General features: G+C 47.6%; 1 protein-coding gene across 4 annotated transcripts in view; it reads right to left on the minus strand.

Annotated features, from left to right (window-relative positions):
* Window positions 1–18,352, minus strand: part of ASCC1 (activating signal cointegrator 1 complex subunit 1) — a 39,058-nt gene that overhangs the window by 5,355 nt on the left and 15,351 nt on the right. For 2 of the 4 annotated variants that reach the window (XM_086467153.1, XM_086467152.1), the window contains exons 7-9: window positions 17,745–17,864; window positions 13,639–13,760; window positions 11,675–11,754 (exon numbers count right to left, since the gene is read on the minus strand). In XM_086467153.1, coding sequence (XP_086323279.1) covers window positions 11,675–11,754; window positions 13,639–13,760; window positions 17,745–17,864 — 322 coding nt within the window. Of the gene's footprint in view, window positions 1–11,674; window positions 11,755–13,635; window positions 13,761–17,744; window positions 17,865–18,352 lie in introns of all 4 variants that reach the window. The other 2 variants (XM_086467150.1, XM_086467151.1) reach the window with 2 other exon arrangements.

Here is an 18,352-nt window from a genome sequence, read left to right on the forward strand (position 1 = left end):
TGTTTCGGAAGAGAGAATCACACATCAAACCGCTTGCTCCTTGCAAGCCTGAGCCAAGTTGCTAGTGAAACTTCAGCCCCCAAACCACAACAATGTCCTTCTCAAAGGCAGAGCAACAGATCAAAACCAGGATGATCCTTTTCCACATATTTTTCCCCTCTTTTCCCTAAGTCTGTAAAGCAGGTTTTACCAAAGCACTGCAGAAACAAATGCAAAGGAGGACACTTCCTCGATGAAGTGGTTAAAACCTGTGTCTAAATGATGTCGTGTTCCCGAGCGCAGGTATTTGTCAAGCAGCCATCCTCGGGGGCTCGCTTCCCACAGACAACCCTCCCAGAATGAGACAGCACCTTTGCGTTCAACCCTGGAAACAACAGTAATAAATCACAATGTTAATCCACGTAAGGACAGCAGCAACATGTTTCAGCTCTGGTTATGAAGAGTGGAGATGCCAACACAAACTGGTGCTTTTAAATCACCTGTCACAGGCTCAACAAGCATGAGAAATATTAATGGATTCACCCAGAGAGGCACTGGACAGTGGGAGGACAAAATAAGTCCAGACAAGAGAAGGGAGTAAGAGGTATTTAAAACTTCCTTCACGTAATCTCTGGCTTGCATTCATGCCGCCTGGCCTGGATTTTGCTGCTACCATCAGGATTATTGATCAGTTTTTAAAGCCTTATGTCGTCTATGGTAGTCAGCCGAAAAGGACTCATCCTGAATTAATAAAAAGTCCAAGCAGCTCTGCTGAGAGCCTCGGTGCTCAGAAATGCCAAGGGAACAATTCACTACAATGCCTTGCAATTAAAAACTACCACCGAAGAGCAGCATTATCACAGGATAAAATGCATATACACACACACACAGAATCTAGGGAGCTTGCTTTGTTGTGAACACCGGTCACAGAATGCAGTGCCTTAGGGTAGTGGTACTATAGATTAACAGTACAAAACTGTCCCCAGTGAATCAGCGCTGAGGGAGAGCAGAGGCATGTAATGTCATTAGCCTATGACCAATCAGCCTAAGAAACCCGGCTGCCCTCAGCAGGGAGCTGGGGGGGGGGTCCCATTTTCCATATCTGGAACAAGCACAGAAATTAGCAACTTCTGAGATGCGGGAAAGGAAGAGGCTCGCAGCTCCCGGGAACCTACAGCTGCAGATGAGCTTACTGTCATTCCTGCTACACAGTCCACACTGAGGACAGGACACCAGCAACCCCTGCTCCTCCGTTTCGCTTGGGCTGAAGGTGTTTATCCACCGAAAGATCTCTTCCGGGAGGGCAGGCGAACAGGCTGAGCACAACTCATCTCTGCCTCCATGTGAGAATACATGCAGGAGGATCACTTTTGACAGGCAACCCAGTGCTGTGGCCATGCAAGATCATGCCAGGGATCAGGGTCCATCAGCAGACAGCAGCGCAGAGAAAGCTCAAACCAGGTGATTAAACCCAAGCTTCAGAGGAGCTGCAGGATTACAGCTTCATCTGCTCTGCACACAGTGACAGTCACCAGTTTGCCTGGTGGCAGCCGCTACCCCTGGCGTGTCCCAATCAGGAGCAGCAGTGAATGAAGGAATGAACTCGGAAAGCTAGGAGGGACAAGAGTTGCTTTCCATGGGAAATCAGCATGCTATGGTGCTGTTATCCCCTTCAGGAAGGGAAGAAGCAAACAAAATCCCAGGCACTCACTGACAAGCATGGAGAAAAATTAAGTGGCATTTCTGAAGAGGTGCCTCAACATGAAGCAATGAAACCTGTTTGTTTGCAGACTCTCTGCACCCTCCCCTGGATATTCCTGGCAGTACTTGCAGGAGAGCACAACCACAACACCCCAAACCTTGCACTATCTTACACTAGAAGGGAGGGGAAGGACACAGAAAGGATCAGACCATGGACTGCAACTTGCCTAAATAAACATCAGGCTATTTTTCCATCTCAGCAGGGATAATACAGAATCACACACTGGTAGGGGTTGGAAGGGACCTCTGGAGATCCATCTAGTCCACCCCCCCTGGCTAAAGCAGGTTCACCTACTGCAGGTTACATAGGATCACATCCAGATGGGTTTTAAATATCTCCAGAGAAGGAGACTCCACAGACTCCCTGGGCAGCCCGTTCCAGTGCTCTGTCACTCTTAATGTAAAGAAGTTTTTCCTCATGTTGAGAGGGAACTTCCTGTGTTCCAGTTTGTGCCTGTTGCCCCTTGTCCTGTCGCTGGGCACCACTGAGAAGAGCCTGGCCCCATCCTCTTGACACCTGCCCTTTAGATGTTTATAAGCATTGATAAGGTCCCCTCTCAGCCTTCTCTTCTCCAGGGTAAAGAGCCCCAGGTCTCTCAGCCTTTCCTCATCAGAGGGACGCTCCAATCCCCTCATCTTTGTAGACCTCCCCTGGATTCTCCCCAGTAGTTCCCTGTCCCTCTTGAACTGCGGGAACCAGAACTGGACACAGTGCTCCAGATGTGGCCTCATACATTTGAATTAATGCTTCTATAATGTGTCCACAGCCTGGGATGGAAAACACTGCAGAAGAGCAGAGAACAATCACTCTTCCAAATTACCTGGCTAAAGCGCAACTGCAGTACCCATGCCAGCTACAGCAAGGAAGGTGCCCACTCTTTGGCAAACTGCTGTGTTATAGAGCTGATACCAGCATTAAGCAAAACGGATTGATAGAGGAAAAGTTACTGATGGAAAAAACCATGAATGGATTAAAAATTTAAAGGAAAAAAAAAGATTTAGAAATGTGAAAGTAACACTCAAACACTGATGGACTCTAAGAAGAGTCCACTGAACTCCAGCAAACTCCATCCACCGGAGCTCTTCTGATTAACATCCTTTGCTGCACGAACCACAGCCTCCAAACCTGCTTTTGGGATCCCACCTACCTGTTTAATGCATCTCACTCCTGGAACCTCCCACACAGATCTGTCAGGGCCTCTCAGGTCTGAGGAGCACCTCTGTGGCCCCTCAGCAGCCTGACTCGTCAACACAGTTCAGCAATGGTAGAAGAGGGTAAAAGGCCAGCCTGCCTGTGCCCCGTTTCAAGCTTTGTGGACTTATGCTACCAATACCTCCATGCTGACCATCCCAATGCTCTACAGAAGGCTGTTCCTCCACAGCACACAACAGCAGAAGCTGCCCCCGTTCCCAGGCTGCTGTACATGTGGCAGAACTCTTTCTTCCACATCCTAAGAAATGCACCAAAACCCTTTCCGTTTGCAACCTAAACTCCCCCAAACTATGACAGACAAACCCCAAACCAAATCCCCTGGTGGCTTCCAGAAGATGAGACACAATCGAGCAACATGTCAAGATCTAGGGAACTTGTTCAACTAATAAGATTCTTTTTCTTCCCTTTATTTTCAACTTTCAAAATAGGTTTTCTGAAACAGTTTGGTGCCAAAAAAAAGAAAAATCTGATTCCTGTATTATTCACTCTGGACACCACTCCACCAATGATTATCTGTCAGAAGTTTAATTGTGCTTGGAAGCTTGCCAGTAATAATGCACGAGAAGTGTAGGAAAAGCAGGTAGACAGGCACTCATCCAAAGAGGTGGCTCTTCCTGGCATTCCCCGCCTCCTCTCCAAATTAGCAACTGCTTCCTTTTCATGGCTTTTTAAAAGGACCACTGGCTGGGCATCCAACACCATCCATTACTGCACGGGTGTTACAGGATTAAGACGTCGTGCAGAGTCGCACAGCAAGGGTGGAAAAGAGGGCTAGGAAGGGCAGAGACAGAAGGCGGTTGTCATCTGAGCCGTCACCACAAGCACGCTTGCCTGCATCAAGGCCTCCAAGCATCAATCACAAAGCTCAGCAGGCATATGTGGATTGTATGTTTTGTTCTGCAAGTGTGCAGCTGGCTCTGGAGTGTCTCTCCACCACCAATATAGCATCGAGTCCTTCCAGCCAGAGAACGTGAGGAACAGCCCCTCTTGTTTTCTTTCAACCTCCAGCAGGTTTTAAAAGGTGGCAGCAGAGGCCCTTTCACCTCATCTCCCTTAGGAACAATACAGCATGCAGACTTCGGAGGGAGAAAATCTGGTCATAAAAGTCCCAGCGGCCTATCTTTTGGGAGCACAGCTGATCTGTATCATAAGCAAAGCACTAACTCCTTTATTGGTCACATTCAGCTTGCTACTTCAAGTCATTTATAGCTGCAAGCTTTGCCACAAACCACCAAGACCTGAAATTACAAACAAGCGAGCATCTTGGGTTAGCACAAGCCTAACACAGGATGCAAGTGAGGGGTATCTCCTCTATGACACCAGAAAAGCCCTTCCGATTAAATGACCAGTGTCGTCCCTTGGAAAGCAGTAACAATGTAACCATCTCTATCTGGAAAAGCACCACCAATGTAAGAGCAAGAAGCATTTATGGAGTTCAGGGAGAAAGATTCTAGGTGCATACAATGAGAGATTTCTTTTTTATATTTTTATTTTACAGAGCCAAAGTAACCACCATGTAAACTCCAAGCAGCTTTTGGTACGTTCACAAATGCCATCTCATGGATGTTTTGCATGTATTTCACACAGCAATCGAAGTGACAAGCTGAAGAAAGGACCAAAAGAGGTCATCGGCTCCACCGTCCTCTCCTCCCCAAGGCAGGAGGAGCTCCCTGGTGGCAGATCCTGGACTAACGTCTCCGCTCCCCCAAAACAACCAGGATCCCCATTTGCCCAGCTCCTCTAGAGCAGTTCTTCATTACCCTTCCCATTACAAAGATTTTCCTAATCTCTTGCTGCAATTTAAGCCCATCATTTCTTGCCCTACCATCAGTGCATGGAGGACAGTATATCCACTCCTAGCAAAAGCTTTCACGTGCTTAAAGAGTTTTTCCTACATGTTGTCCTCTTCCTTCCCTTTATTGGCCTCAAAACAACTCTAAGTCTTTCAGCCTCACCTCACAGACATTTTCTAGCCCTGTGATCATGTTATTGTTGCCTTCCGGGCTCTTTGCACCCATCCATGGTGCCGAAAACTGGACAAATAATTCCATCAGGTGATGAGTGCTAAGCGTAGTCAGATGTTTACTTTACAGATTTGCCCCTTATTTCCACAGACTGACTCAGCTGGCTTGTGCTCTGGACCAGTCCCCCAAAACCCAAACACCTGTCTGTGAAGCTGGTATCAAGGCAGTTCTCCATCCTGCACCAATGCCACCACTCCCTCCTGGACCTGCCCTTGTTCACAGCAGCCCATTTGTTTCTGCCTGGTTTCTCAAGATCATTTGAAGCTCTGTTCCCTCCTACTAACGTGTGCAATTGTCCTGCCTCTCCCCAGTTGGGTTTCACCCACAGGCTTAAGAGGAGCATGCTTCATATTGCCCATAACACCCTTCTGACCACCACAGATGGGAAGGGTATGAGGTTTCCAGCTGAGCTCCGCCAACATCTAAGCAGCCGATCCTTCTCCTCTGACTGCCACCATACAAAACCTCAGCTCTTCATAAAACTGGAGCAAAGCCACCTCAGCTGCCAGAGGGTGATGCAGCAGTGGGGAGGGTGACATTCAGCAATAGTCTAAATTAATCTGTCAGGACTGACTTTTTGCAAATAAAACTAGTTGGGGCTGGGTGCAGGTCTTTGTTCAGCTGAGATCCTCTCCCTCCAGGGTCCCCCTCCTTCACAAGCCAAATCTAGAGGTGCTCCTGCCACTGCCATGCTGCAAAACCTTTGCTTTAGCTCAGGGTTTTGGGTCTGTTCCTCCCCCCAACCAAATCCATGAAAATTCATGCGCTTGAGGAAATCAAACCCTAGTTGCTATGGTGAAAGGCATTCTGCAAACCAAGAAACAAATACAAGTGGGACATTTGGAGGTTACCGGATTTTTGTACATCTTTCAGACAAGAATTAAAAAAACCTCCAGCACATTAAAGACTCCGCTAAGTTCCCAGACCCTGCTACACCTCAAACATGAGGGATTTACAGTACAACTTGTTTAAGGAAATGAATAATCAAGCACTGCATTTCTCCAAAGAAGCCTCATCCCCGTGGCTCCTAGGATTGCCTATTATAGCAAATGCAGCAACAGCTTTTAAGAGCTGGGCTTCAGCTTTGCCACAGAGATGCCAGGAGGCTTGAGACGCATCCGGGAATACTAGGACAAGGAGCTCCCATCAATGTGACCTACTCACTACGCTCACCAAACCACCAAGAGGAGGAGCCCAGCTATGGAGCCAGTAGATTAATTCGGACAGACCCAGGAAATTATATGGCAGAAGGTCACAGCACCTTTGGGATGAACTGCCTGCTTTTCCTAATCAATGCATTGGGTTGAGGTGGGTTTTTTTGCACTTAATGTGCTGGGTCCCTGTCTTCTATTAAGGTGCTGCTGTAATTTAACCCCTGCCAGCTCCACTGTCCTCTTCAGATCAAAGAGGTGATGCTGTCTCAGCTGGCTGGTGGCAGAAGAGGGATCTCAGGGAAATGAGGAGGTGAGATGCCCATTGGGTGGGAGGCAGAGGCACCCACAGCATGACCTCCAATGCCAGAGGCACTCACAGCACCTCCGAAATGGCTGAACTGCTGGGCTGGAGGGGACCGTAGCGGTGCGGGCAGCCCTGCCTGGAAGGGGAAAGAAACTTTATAACTCTCTCAGCAAATCCTCCTTCTTCCAACACTCACGGTTCCTGCTAAAATTAGTCAGAGAGGTGCTGAGCACCTCTGCAAAAAAAGAGGCTTCTCCCCTTTACAGTAGGGTCACCAAATGGATCTCTGTCACACGCAAGCAAATTAGCACAAGCCTTCTACACTTCCTGCACTGCACTCTCCTCAGTGCGGCATCTCAGCCTTCCCTCAATACCTCCAATGCTGCCTCACCGCTCTGCTCCAAGGCCCCAACACTCCAACAGAGATATTTTTCCTCTATTGTCTAGTTTGACTTTTCAGATGCCACTTCAGATTCCTTTTCACCAAATGCAGATAACGTGAATATGCCTTTTTTTCCCCTGAAGAGCATCATTCGTAGGAACGCATTTTCACGGCAACCCCAATGTAATTTCCTTTTTTTTTTTTACCCCCCCAAGATCTTACAAATGTTGACCTCCAGTCTCATCTGCTCAACTGTCACATCCTCCCATCCCACTGTTGCTCTAATTGCACACTGCTGAGTCCCCTCGATCATTTCAGTATCCCTCAATAATGGCAGGATCAGAACTGAAGGCAAAAATCCTCTCCTCTGCAAAGCAGCATTACAGCCTTTCATTTCTGCTTTTGATTCTTCTGTAAAACCAAGGTGAGGAAAGTGCTGGCTTATTTCTGATACAGTGATGTTGCACCACAATCTCTTATTCAGTCTGTTCTCACCCCAGTGGATTTTTGTTTGGTATTTTTAACTCTAAACTTTCCAAGCAGCCACCCCCCATTAGGTACTTGTTCCAGTTGCCAGTCCTACTTTGGATATATACTTCTATCACCTCACTGAGGATAACAAGACGTTCTTAGTCTTTCTGAACACCGGGCAGTCTTGATCTCACCTAATGTGGGTTCTTTGGCCCTTTGATTTCACCTCAGATTAAAAACACATCAGGAAAAGACTCTACCTCCTTAAAATCACTAACCAAAGTTACACAGAAAAGGCCTGGGTACTGATAGCTGCAGAACACGAGAAGACTCCTCATCTGCAAGTGGAGTTGGTAACAGTGGCTCTACACAGGGGCAGATGTTAATTTATTTAGCGCTTGGTTGATTTGGGGTACTTTGAGGGGGTGGGTGGGGGGTTATCCAGGACAAGATTTTTCTTCATTGTATCTCTCTCTATGACACTATCAAATGGCTTAAACTGAGCTACTGCACACCACAGCCACTGTGCTACTCCTGCCCAGCAAGACAGAAATGATCAGAGAACGCCACCAGATTTATTTGCTATAATCAGCTCTCCACTAGCCCCAGCATATCAGTCAGTAAATGCACTTTCCCCCTGCTCCAAGTGAAAGCAGATACGGTCCCATAATGTAATACCCTGTATGCAGGCCTCAAAAGAGAAGGAGCCTCATCAAATTACACCTTGTCCGACCTAGAAGCCCTCCCAGAGCAGTCCTGCATCCCAGCCGCTCTGCTCCCGCTGCTGGACCAGGGCACGGCACCACATGTTGCTGCCTCGACTGATCCAGTTCCCAGTCTTGCAACCCAGCTTAAACTCTTCCCCTAATGCCCTAAGACATAAGATGTGCAGCTTTCTGCTGTCGTACCTCAGTAGCTCTTCCCTCAATATTTAATCTTGTAAGCTGTTAATGCACAGATCTGTGCTAAGTGGCGGGGTTCATCTTTTTCTGTACTCAAAATTTGCTTCCCCTTGTTTGAATGTGGCAAAGGCCACTCTTCAGACCTCAAGTCAAAAATCACTCAATTTTAACCCAGTCAGAGTGCAGGTGGGCTTCTTCCTACTGTAAGCCTTCCCTTCCTTCAAAAGTATAATTGAAAATGTTGGCCAGGCAGTACCTTTGCATTTCTTTGTGTTTTTATTTATTCACCACAGCCTTAGTTTTTTCACTAAGCAAACTAAATAAAAGCCCGATGGCAGCCAAGCCTTGTCTCTGGAGATGCAGGCAGCTGCCCCAGCCGTCTCTGCGCCAGCTCTGTGCCGCTTGGCCAGCTGCGACGCAGGGCATGCAGCCACCGCCCGGGACATAGGAGGAGGCAAGGCAGAGGGGGTGCCAAACGGGCATCTCCATGGGGCCCAGCTGCCTGCCCAGCCTGACCCTGCTCTCATGGGGAAGGAGCTGCAGCTGTCTTTCAGCTGTGACTTAGTGCCCCCTCCCTCCGCTCTCCAAGAGACCAGTCACTTTGCTCCTGACCGGAGCAAGATTTCAGTATGTGACTCGGATGTTCAAAGGAGTTGATCAGCTAGCCACCCTAGAAGAAATACATATTGTTCCATACGAAGTGGCACGTAAAGCATCCCCAGAGTCTTGGGACTAGACAAGCACAAAGCTAAAGTGCATAGTGCTTTCATGGGAAACACAAATCACTCAGCTGTGGGGTCACACACTCCCTTGAGATTTCAGCACCAGCTAGGCCAAGGAGCCTTTTCATGGATATTCTTCAAGACAGAAGTAATTTAAACTCCTCAACACAACTCATCCTACAGGATCTATTTTCTGAGCAGTGTGGGAAGGTACTGGCCTGCACAACCATCTATTAGCACAAACAGGAGTGCATGTTTAACTCTGCAGAATGGGTAGAACAAAGGATTATTAAATAAATTTCTGATTAGTTTGGCTGAAAGCAAAATACCAGCTGGAGCCTGAGGTAACGCAGGCATGCTATCAGCAAACATGTGCTGCCAGCGCATCTGCACACACACACCCGCTCTGACCACGGGGCAGCCTCAGACTGGAACCGCAGAACCACGGTGTTTCCATCGTGCTCTGTGCTCTGATAGCTCAGGCCCTGTCCTCCACTAGGCAAAGCCTTTGGCCTGACAGCACCGGCCATAGCTGCAAAATGGGAACAAGAGCAACAAACCCCGAGTTTTCCAACTTGATGCCCTCCTACCAGCAGCCATGCTTTGCCGGCTTTCCAAGTGGGAACACTGCCACTCAACACAGCTTTCGCAGAGCCCCACCACCTGGAAACACATCGCTCTACCTACAAGGGGACAGCACCCGCAAGCCAGCCTTGCCTAACTGCAGCCATATTCATTAACAGCCTGTCGTTTAGATCCTATTGCAAAAGTTAATGAAGCCACTTTGCAAGAGGGCAGCCTCCCTGAGCAGAAGATAAATAATGTATATAAAAGGGGGCTGGGAGGGAACTGGCGCATCCTTGCAAGGTCATGCTAGAATGCATCAGTGGTTGGCTGAAGCTGGGCTCCTCTGGTAAGAAGCCTGGAGCTATTTATGACTCATGTAATTAATTAATGCCAATGGGCGTTCTGCTGCAGGCACGTGGGGTACCAAAGGGAAATATGAAGCAAGCAGGTTAGGAAATATAGTGGAGTCAGGGAGAAGGATGACATTTCTTGCGGCAAGACCTGCTTTGAAGTAATTATCAATAGTCCAAACAACCAGCAGCTCTTTTGGCTACATCAGTACAAAATCAATTAGGAGCTTTAAAAAGGCATCAGCTCATATTTCAGAGAGCATCAAGAAGAAGAAGTAGCCATCTGAGGTAGGGCCGTCACACTTCTAAGAGCTGCACACCACCAGACCCCCTGATCCTCAGACCCCCGCAGTGCGGTCCACAAATGGTGTGACCAGTAGAGGGAGCATCGTTAATGCCTTCCAAATCGTACATGTTCTTGGATGAGGAGCGTTAAGGAAGACTGACAGTTTGATTTTACGTGTCTCTAAAGCCTGCGGACGAGTTTAACAGGTGAAGAGAAAGGAGCGAAATGCAAAGCGAAACTTGGGTGTACACCTTGAAAGCTGAGTGCCTGCAGGCACTCAGGGCTCCTGACATACACCACCTTCCCTTTCCAGAGCCTAGCTCTCAGACACCAGGAGCTAACCAAAACTCGCAGATCACATTAAGACAGAGACCACATCTGTGGCTTTCCTGCTTCAGTTTGCAATACTGCAGTCTCACACCGAACATGCAACATGTGGCAATGCTAAGTCATGACACTGCGCTTGCACAGACCGTTTGAGGACAATGAGAGCTTAACCTAATTTTGTCCCTTTGTTTGTCCTCGGCACAGAGATCAGTCAGTTCCACTCCCTGCCTTCACATCCCTGTGCATCCAGTGCCTAGTACACTATACAGCAAAACTGTAAATGCAAAGAAAGCACATCCTTTCCCTCCTCTGCTGCCCTAAAGTCCTTCTGGGCTGTCAAACTCCCACTCAGCCTGCATCCTCTCTCATACCTTTTTGTTGCCAGAATATCTTCTATCAGTTCCCAAATGTATTCAGGCATTGTCCCATCTCTGTCTTATCATAGCTGCCTGCAACAAATCCCCTCACACAGTGAGGACTGCAAATTTTCTTAAAACCCAGTGTTCTTTTCCATTTTTACTTCTCTATGCTTGTCTTTTCCCTCTGGACACTTGCAGGGGCCAAGCACCACAGCATCAGTCTGACACTGCCATCTGGATGAGCAGCAGAGGCTGCCTGCAGTCTCAACCCTGGCTGGCAAAGTTTGGGAGGCTGCAAGATGCTTCCCTTGGAGCTTTACCCACCTCTACAGTCTAGGGGATCTTCCTTCCTACCCTCTGATCACTGCCAAAGCCCACACATCCTGGCTGGCGGGACTCCCTACTGCTATCTGCTATTCTTCTGGAGCAAACCCATGCAAATCAATAGCAGAGATTAAAAAAAAAAAAAAAAAAAAAGTGTAAGTGAAATGGCAGTTGGTTTTAGTTTTATAAAGATATATGAGTGAGTAGAACAAGAGCAACAAAGTATTCCTTTCTGACCAGCTGAGAATGACATGAGCCTGAGTCTCCAGGGTAAAACACGAGCGAAGTAAATGACAACATGAACATCCACTTAGCATTCATGTTACATATTCCTGATCTGAGCCTCACCAGCTTTCAGAACACTTCTGTTAAATACTGTAATGCTCCCAATTATGAGTAATCTGGATTGTTTATTTTCTAAACAGTTTCTCCCCACCTCGGGAGATCCCATAAGCCTAAGACAAAAGCAGCCTTGAAGAGGTGTTTCAGCCTCTTTTGGCTATATATTACCCACAGCTGGCTCAATTTCTCTGATTGTTTCATACTGACCTTGAGGATATTTCGGCCATTAAAGGACTCCCTTTCCTTGAAAGATGATTTACCAGTCACTGTATTGTTTTGCTCTTCAGCTGTAAAGAGAAAAGCCACCACTAGAATGAGCTTCAGATGGGAGAACTTGTGCTGTACTTCACCCTCCACTCTCCCCCTCCCCAAAGTCAGCTGCCAGATAATAAACCATCTTTGCCCAGTTCTTAGTGCAAAAACCACTTCCACTTTGATTTTAAAGAGAACAAGGCCCAATACGCAGGAATTGGTGCCTCTATCGGGATCACCTATGTTAGCTGGAGGAAAGACCCTAAATCTTAGCTACCGCTAGGGTGATTCTGTAGGGCTGATGGCTCAGTGCAACACATCTGCTTCTCTCTGCCTGATTTTAATCCCACATCCTGCCAGGGTTAACAGTCAGCACTGCAAGTGCTCACATCATCTGGAAGAGCACCAAATATCAGACTGAGCATGCGAGCACAACGCCAGGTGCGATCTGGACAGCACCTATCCAAACCTCAGCTGGCTGCTCCAGGAAGCACACACATGTGGTGTGCATGCTTCTGCAGGGTGGGCACGCAGCCACACACACAGGCATTAAGAATAGCAACCTAGGCCTACAGCAACTGCCAAATGCCTACATCTTAGATCCACTTCCCCAGAGCATGTCTGGATTTTTATATAATCCCTACATACAGGATCTGTTCTTTCCACAGGACCCCTGCCTCAGTGAATATATTCAACATTTCTTTTTCATCTCCAGCATTAACTATGAAGTCCCACTCACACCTAGTGTGCTATTCAAATCCTGTTTTGAATATAAAGCGACTTCTATGGAGGTCTGTGTAATGCTCACACCATTGTGTCTGAATACCTCACATGCCGCATGGGGTTGTTCAGAATATAGACTCATAATGCCAGATGCAGCTGCCCAGGCGACTTCCCTAACAGAGCGCCACAACAGCACTTCAGGCTTACATTTTCACCAATTTTCAGGGCTCAATTTGAGAGCGCCAAGCCCCATCTTTTCAGCATTTCTACTGCCTGAGTATGCTTATCTGACTTTAGTAGCAGTCATCCCCAAAGTCTGCTGCTGGGTGCGCAGAAAACCATAACACAAACCATCTGCTGTGATCACTGTCCACATGGAGACTCAGAGGCAGTAACTGGAGAATACTTGACATGACCAATCAGCATGGCACAGTGGCCATACACCAGAGAAAGCTACGAAAAACTTTACTGCAATGCTGTTAAGGTTTGCAAACTACACACAAGTGCCAGAGCACATGCATGTTTGCACACAGAGAACAAGGCTGTAATATACTGCCCCTCCCTGAACGCAATGCATCTGAGGCTGCTTGATAAAGTAATGCAATAAGAACGATGCTACAGACTACCAGAGCAGACAATCTTTTGGCAGAGGCAGCAGACACTATACACTAAATAATAGCTCACAATCAACCCAGTAGCCATCTGAATCTGACTTTAAAAGAACGACAGTGGAATTGCGTTCCTAAACCAACGGGCAATCTTTAACTTGACCAAAGAGGATCATGTTTTCATCTTGTTTAAAGGTCAGCACAGCACACTGAGTTGTTACTGAATTTCAGTTTAATGCTGGGGCACAGATAGCCCAAGACCTCACATGGTACTTCAACGCACTCCTCTCTGGCCCAGATCGTATGAGCGCTACTGGGCGACAGTGTTTCTGAAGCTATGACAAAGAATCTTAGAAGAGATCCAGAAAGAGCTCGAAGCATGCCTGCCTTCCACAGCTCTGCTGATTGCTTTTTCATTTTCTTCTGGGTTTTATCTAGTGACATCCCCCCACAAGCTTGTACGTATTTTTGAGATTAAGAAAAATCACAAAATTTAAAAAAAGAAACAGAAAAGCCAACAAAAGCATTTCTTGTTCAGAGGTACTGCTTTAAATGCATTTATCAGTAAGGACGAGGGATACGCACCACTCTGATCTTTCCTGAAGAGAGTGTTCATGACCGTAGCATGTAGTTTTACCCTATCCCATTCTTTAAGCATCAGGCCGGAGGCCACAAACCTTTCCACCAGTTGATCAGCTATCACCTGCAATCTGGGAAGGCAAAACGAGAAAGAACAGAGCAGTGTAAATCAAGGAGAAGCCCCTACATCATCAGCTTTTTGCTTTTCAGCCAGAGAGGGCAGCATGTGTGAAACAAAGTCTCTCCACACACACTGGGAAAGGGAGCTAGTCTCTGATGGGAAGCGAACAGAGCCATCAGGATTCAGCTCTAACGCAAGAAGTTCTGTCTGTTCCGCAAAGCTTCCTCGGCAATCACTTCTGCTGCAAATATTCCATGAAGAAGGGCAGATTTAGCAAGCAGAGAGCTTGTTTGTAGTGACAGACATTATTGGGACTTGAAGGATGCATCTTCCTACTGCCAGCAAACACGTGACTCTCCTTATAAATGCTAAAATCTGCAGATCCCCAGGAAGGCTTAGGCACCTTGACTCCTGAAGGACCTGCTCCGCTCAGGGACTGCGACCTGTACAGTACACCAGGCTGGAGCTCAGGCCCTCTCTGGCCCAAATAAGCAACCCAGTCACTGGGCTTAACTTCTCAGAGAGCCCAGAACGTGGTGACAGAGGGCACAAACCCAGACAACACATCCTGGTGAATGCTCCAGCTTTGAAACTACTGAGCAAGCAGAATCAAAGGACTTATTGCCACCTTCTTGTCTGGCCTCGGTTGGGGATGAAAGCAGCCGTGGCTGCCAGGATCTGCGGGCAGACCTGTCCTGGGATAGGCAGCAGGAGCAGGCAGGTGATCAGAGCAACGCGGTCACATATGCTATGTCTAAAGAGCTGAAGGAACTTCCAGGCTGTTGCTGTCCCTCACAAAATTTCTGCAGTGCCTGAGCCTTACCAAAAGCAGCAAGGATGCACTAGAACAAGAAAACAAGGCAAGAGGGTATTCCTCTATGCAGAAGAATTTGGGCTTCTCTCACTGCATCCAAGGGATTAGACAGCTTTCTGCTCCACCAGGTCCCACCACTTCGGCAGCTCAGCTGCAGCAGGAGAGGCAGAGCGTGGCCTCTCTGAGGCTGGCCCCCAGAGCCCAACGCTGCCATGCTCTGGATGCCAGCTCCTACCCCACCGCTGGTTTTCTACTGCTCCTCACAGGCTACCAGCCCCCGTGTGATGATTTCAAGACTCTCAAACTACCAATTGTCACGGTTTTCTACCGCTTTCTGGCTTTACATCAGTGATTTTTAAAATTAGCAATGACAAAGATTAAATGAATATCATTACAGACAACACTAAAACAAATTAACAGAGAATAGCTCAAGTGAAAATGGTGCTTTATTACGTTATAAAGTTAATCAAGGAAATAAAACAAATTAGAATGAATTATAATGGAAATTATTTGCCATGTGGGAGGCATCAGAGCATGATCCCTCTCTCAGTCTGAGCCATTATATGTGCAGAAGAGCTTGCCAACCCCCTATTCTGTCTGCAGTTATGCAAGCTAGGTCAGGATAAATCAAATCTCCTGCTTTATAGCTTAAGCTGATCAAGATCGTTCAAAGATCAGGAAGGAACTCCACCCCTCAGCCATGCCAGGAACTACACTGAACTAGCAAGACTTGCATGAGACAGGAAGGCACAAACCTCTCTTAAATGCGGGCTGCAGCAGTCTGATTCAGCACAGCAAACCATGTAGTCTGATTCAGCACAGCAAACCATGTGGCTGCTGCTCTCCTCTAGCATTGGCCTTGCAGCTGAGAAACTCTTCTTTCTACCTGCTTTACCCATTTCCCTGAGCAAAGCATAGCAGGTTTTAGGTGGCAAGAGGTGTGTGGAGCTGCTCATCAATGATCTGTCTAGCAGACCAGAAAACAAAGCAGAGTTCAATGCAGGGATCATCATTTGTACCCTCTTTATAGTCACTGTTTGTCCAACACTGTGTCTGCTGGAATCTCAAAGGAAGCAAAAGAAGCTTTCACTTCTTTCCAACACAAAATTACCTTCTTTCCCCTCTGCAAAGCTAAATGTTTTCTGTATGCTTGCTAACAGTTAAGGAACTACCTTAAGGTAGAAGTGCCAGATGAATTAATTTCTAGGTGAGGGCAGGACCAGCCTGGGCCAAGAATAAAAATTTAAAATCGCTTGGCCCTCTCTGAGCATGCTGCTATGCAAAAAGCAGAAGGGGTGTTGTGGAGGAGAAGGCTAGCAGCCTCCAGGTGCCATGCAGAGCACAAGATCTGGGTTTGGTCAAAACCTCAGCTAACAGATCTCTGTGCAGGCCAGAGGAGACATCAGCCCTTTCTTGGGTGGGCAGGTGGGGGTCATTTTCAGTTTCAAGGCAAGATGGATTTGAGGATCTCATTTCTCTCCCCTGCCAAAATCAGCTCTGCCACCTCTAATGCACATCAGCATTTTCTGCTAGCATTATGGCTAAGTGGGTTCTCAGTACAACAGATATGGCTGGCATCTGAAGTAGATCACAGTGCTAGTACCAACAATTCAAGCTGTTTCCAGACGCAGGCAGATATCACTGCCTCACTTTAGGCCCTGCTTACACTCCACAGGATTTCTCTACCAGCTCCTCAGATCGCAGACTTATTTTCAGACACAAGCAGTCTTGCAAGCACTGCACCTCAGATATGATCCAGAGCTTGGTGACTCAGGAGAAAAAGAGGTCCATACCTCAGCTCTCAGAGGGGACACTTTGGACACTTTCTACAACAAACCCACTGAAGGGCATTTGGGTCATCCAGTATCTGCCTCCATCTCATCTTTCTGAGTGCTTCTGCCTTGCTTCTCCCTGCACTTCTCTTCTGTCTCCTGGCTGATCTCTAGCTTGTCCTGGTTCTCCACCCACACCGTTCGTTTTATCTCACCTCTTTCAGGGTAGGACAGATTTCAAAGTGGAAGAGCAGAGAAGAGGAAAAGATTTCAATTCCTACTGCCTCCCAGCAATTCTTGTATTTTCATTTTCCCACCCATTTCCTTATCCCACTTCCGATCTCTTCAACACAGCCTCCAAAGTGCTGTTTTTAAGCAGGGCCCACCCCCACCTTGTCTCCTCAGCCCTCAGGGAAAGGAGATGCCAGAACATGTTCTTTCTTCCCTCAGCCAGTCCCTGCTCACAGCCTCCCTCCTCCAGCTGCACTGCTCCGTGCTCCCCTGCTAGCTCCTGCTGTCCTCTAGCAATGGGAACAGACAACAAAAGGGCAGCACTGCCAGAAAAAAAGAGAAGGTAAAGCTCAGAGAGAGAAGACTAAAGCTCTTTTGGCTACTCCCCTACCGTCTTCCACACCCATCTCACAACTGGCAGCACGGAGTACAACAGCTCTTATGTTTCTCCCATCTTCCAGAAAGCACTAAGAGAAAAGACAGTGCTGCCACTGTTGACGTACTTGTCAAAAATGAGATGGAGGAAGGTCATCCAGCCACCACCACATTGTGGGTAGCACTGTTTGTAGAGGTAAAGCCATCAGGCACAGTAGTGAACAGCATAAACACACGCAGTGACACCAACCAGGCTTCAAGATTTCACACCAGCAGCTCAGAAGACAGATGCATATTTCATACCCAGCACCTGTTCCAGGCTGCTTACAGACACAAAAACCAACCCTGTAACCAAGTCATGCTTTTCTGAGCACCTTCTGGTGCAACTGGGTTTTAAGAATAATTAAGTGCTGCACAATATGCCAGACTGTCCAGATTAGTCTGGATTGCAGGTTGGGAACTAGACAGCAGAGGCCAAGTTGTGCTGCTTTCTAAGTCATCTCAGGAGTATCTCCTTGGCCATCTTATCACTGTGTGAGCCACGACATCATTATTCAATCTGACAGACTGCTACAGAAACAAATGACATCTTTCAGCCACACCACCAGTGACTGATTTAAAGAGCAAACACATCACTGCCTTAACCAGTTTAGGAAACAAGAATGACTTCATCATCCTGACTGCTGGCCCAAGGACCGCTAGCAGTATCCACCAGCTTCAGATGGCAGAGGGTTTCTCTGGCACACTGCTACTGCTGTCACGGCACATCGAGGAGGAATGAAAGAAAGCACAGGGAACTCACCTGTCAGAGCCATCCTTCATGTGGACTTTGGCATAAAGGACATCCGTCATGGCAGGGTCATCGTTCATGTACTCCACTCCCGCCACCTCCACGGTCAGGGGCTTGCCTCCAGCAATTTGGCTAAAATCCAAGAGAAATCCTTTACATTAAAAAGTAAAACATCACAGCTGCTTTTGAGATACAATGCATAGTACTCCTCATGCACACACTAAGTATTTGGGTTTACTAAGGAAATGATACAAAACGGGGAGGAATAAGCCCCTGCACCAGCACAGGCTGGGGGCTGACCTGCTGGAGAGCAGCTCTGCGGAGAAGGACCTGGGAGTCCTGGTAGACAAGTTACCCATGAGCCAGTAACGTGCCCTTGTGGTCAGGAAGGGCAATGGTATCCTGGGGTGCATTAAGAAGAGTGTGGCCAGCAGGTCAAGGGAGGTTCTCTTCCCCCTCTACTCTGCCCTGGTGAGGCCACATCTGGAGCACTGTATCCAGTTCTAGACCCCCCAGTTCAAGAGAGACAGGGAACTGCTGGAGAGAGTCCAGTGGAGGGCTACAAAGATGATGAGGGGACTGGAGCATCTCTCTGATGAGGAAAGGCTGAGAGACCTGGG

Source organism: Leptosomus discolor, chromosome 6, assembly GCF_034619465.1.
Source record: "Leptosomus discolor isolate bLepDis1 chromosome 6, bLepDis1.hap2, whole genome shotgun sequence".
NCBI classification, from domain to species: domain Eukaryota; kingdom Metazoa; phylum Chordata; class Aves; order Leptosomiformes; family Leptosomidae; genus Leptosomus; species Leptosomus discolor.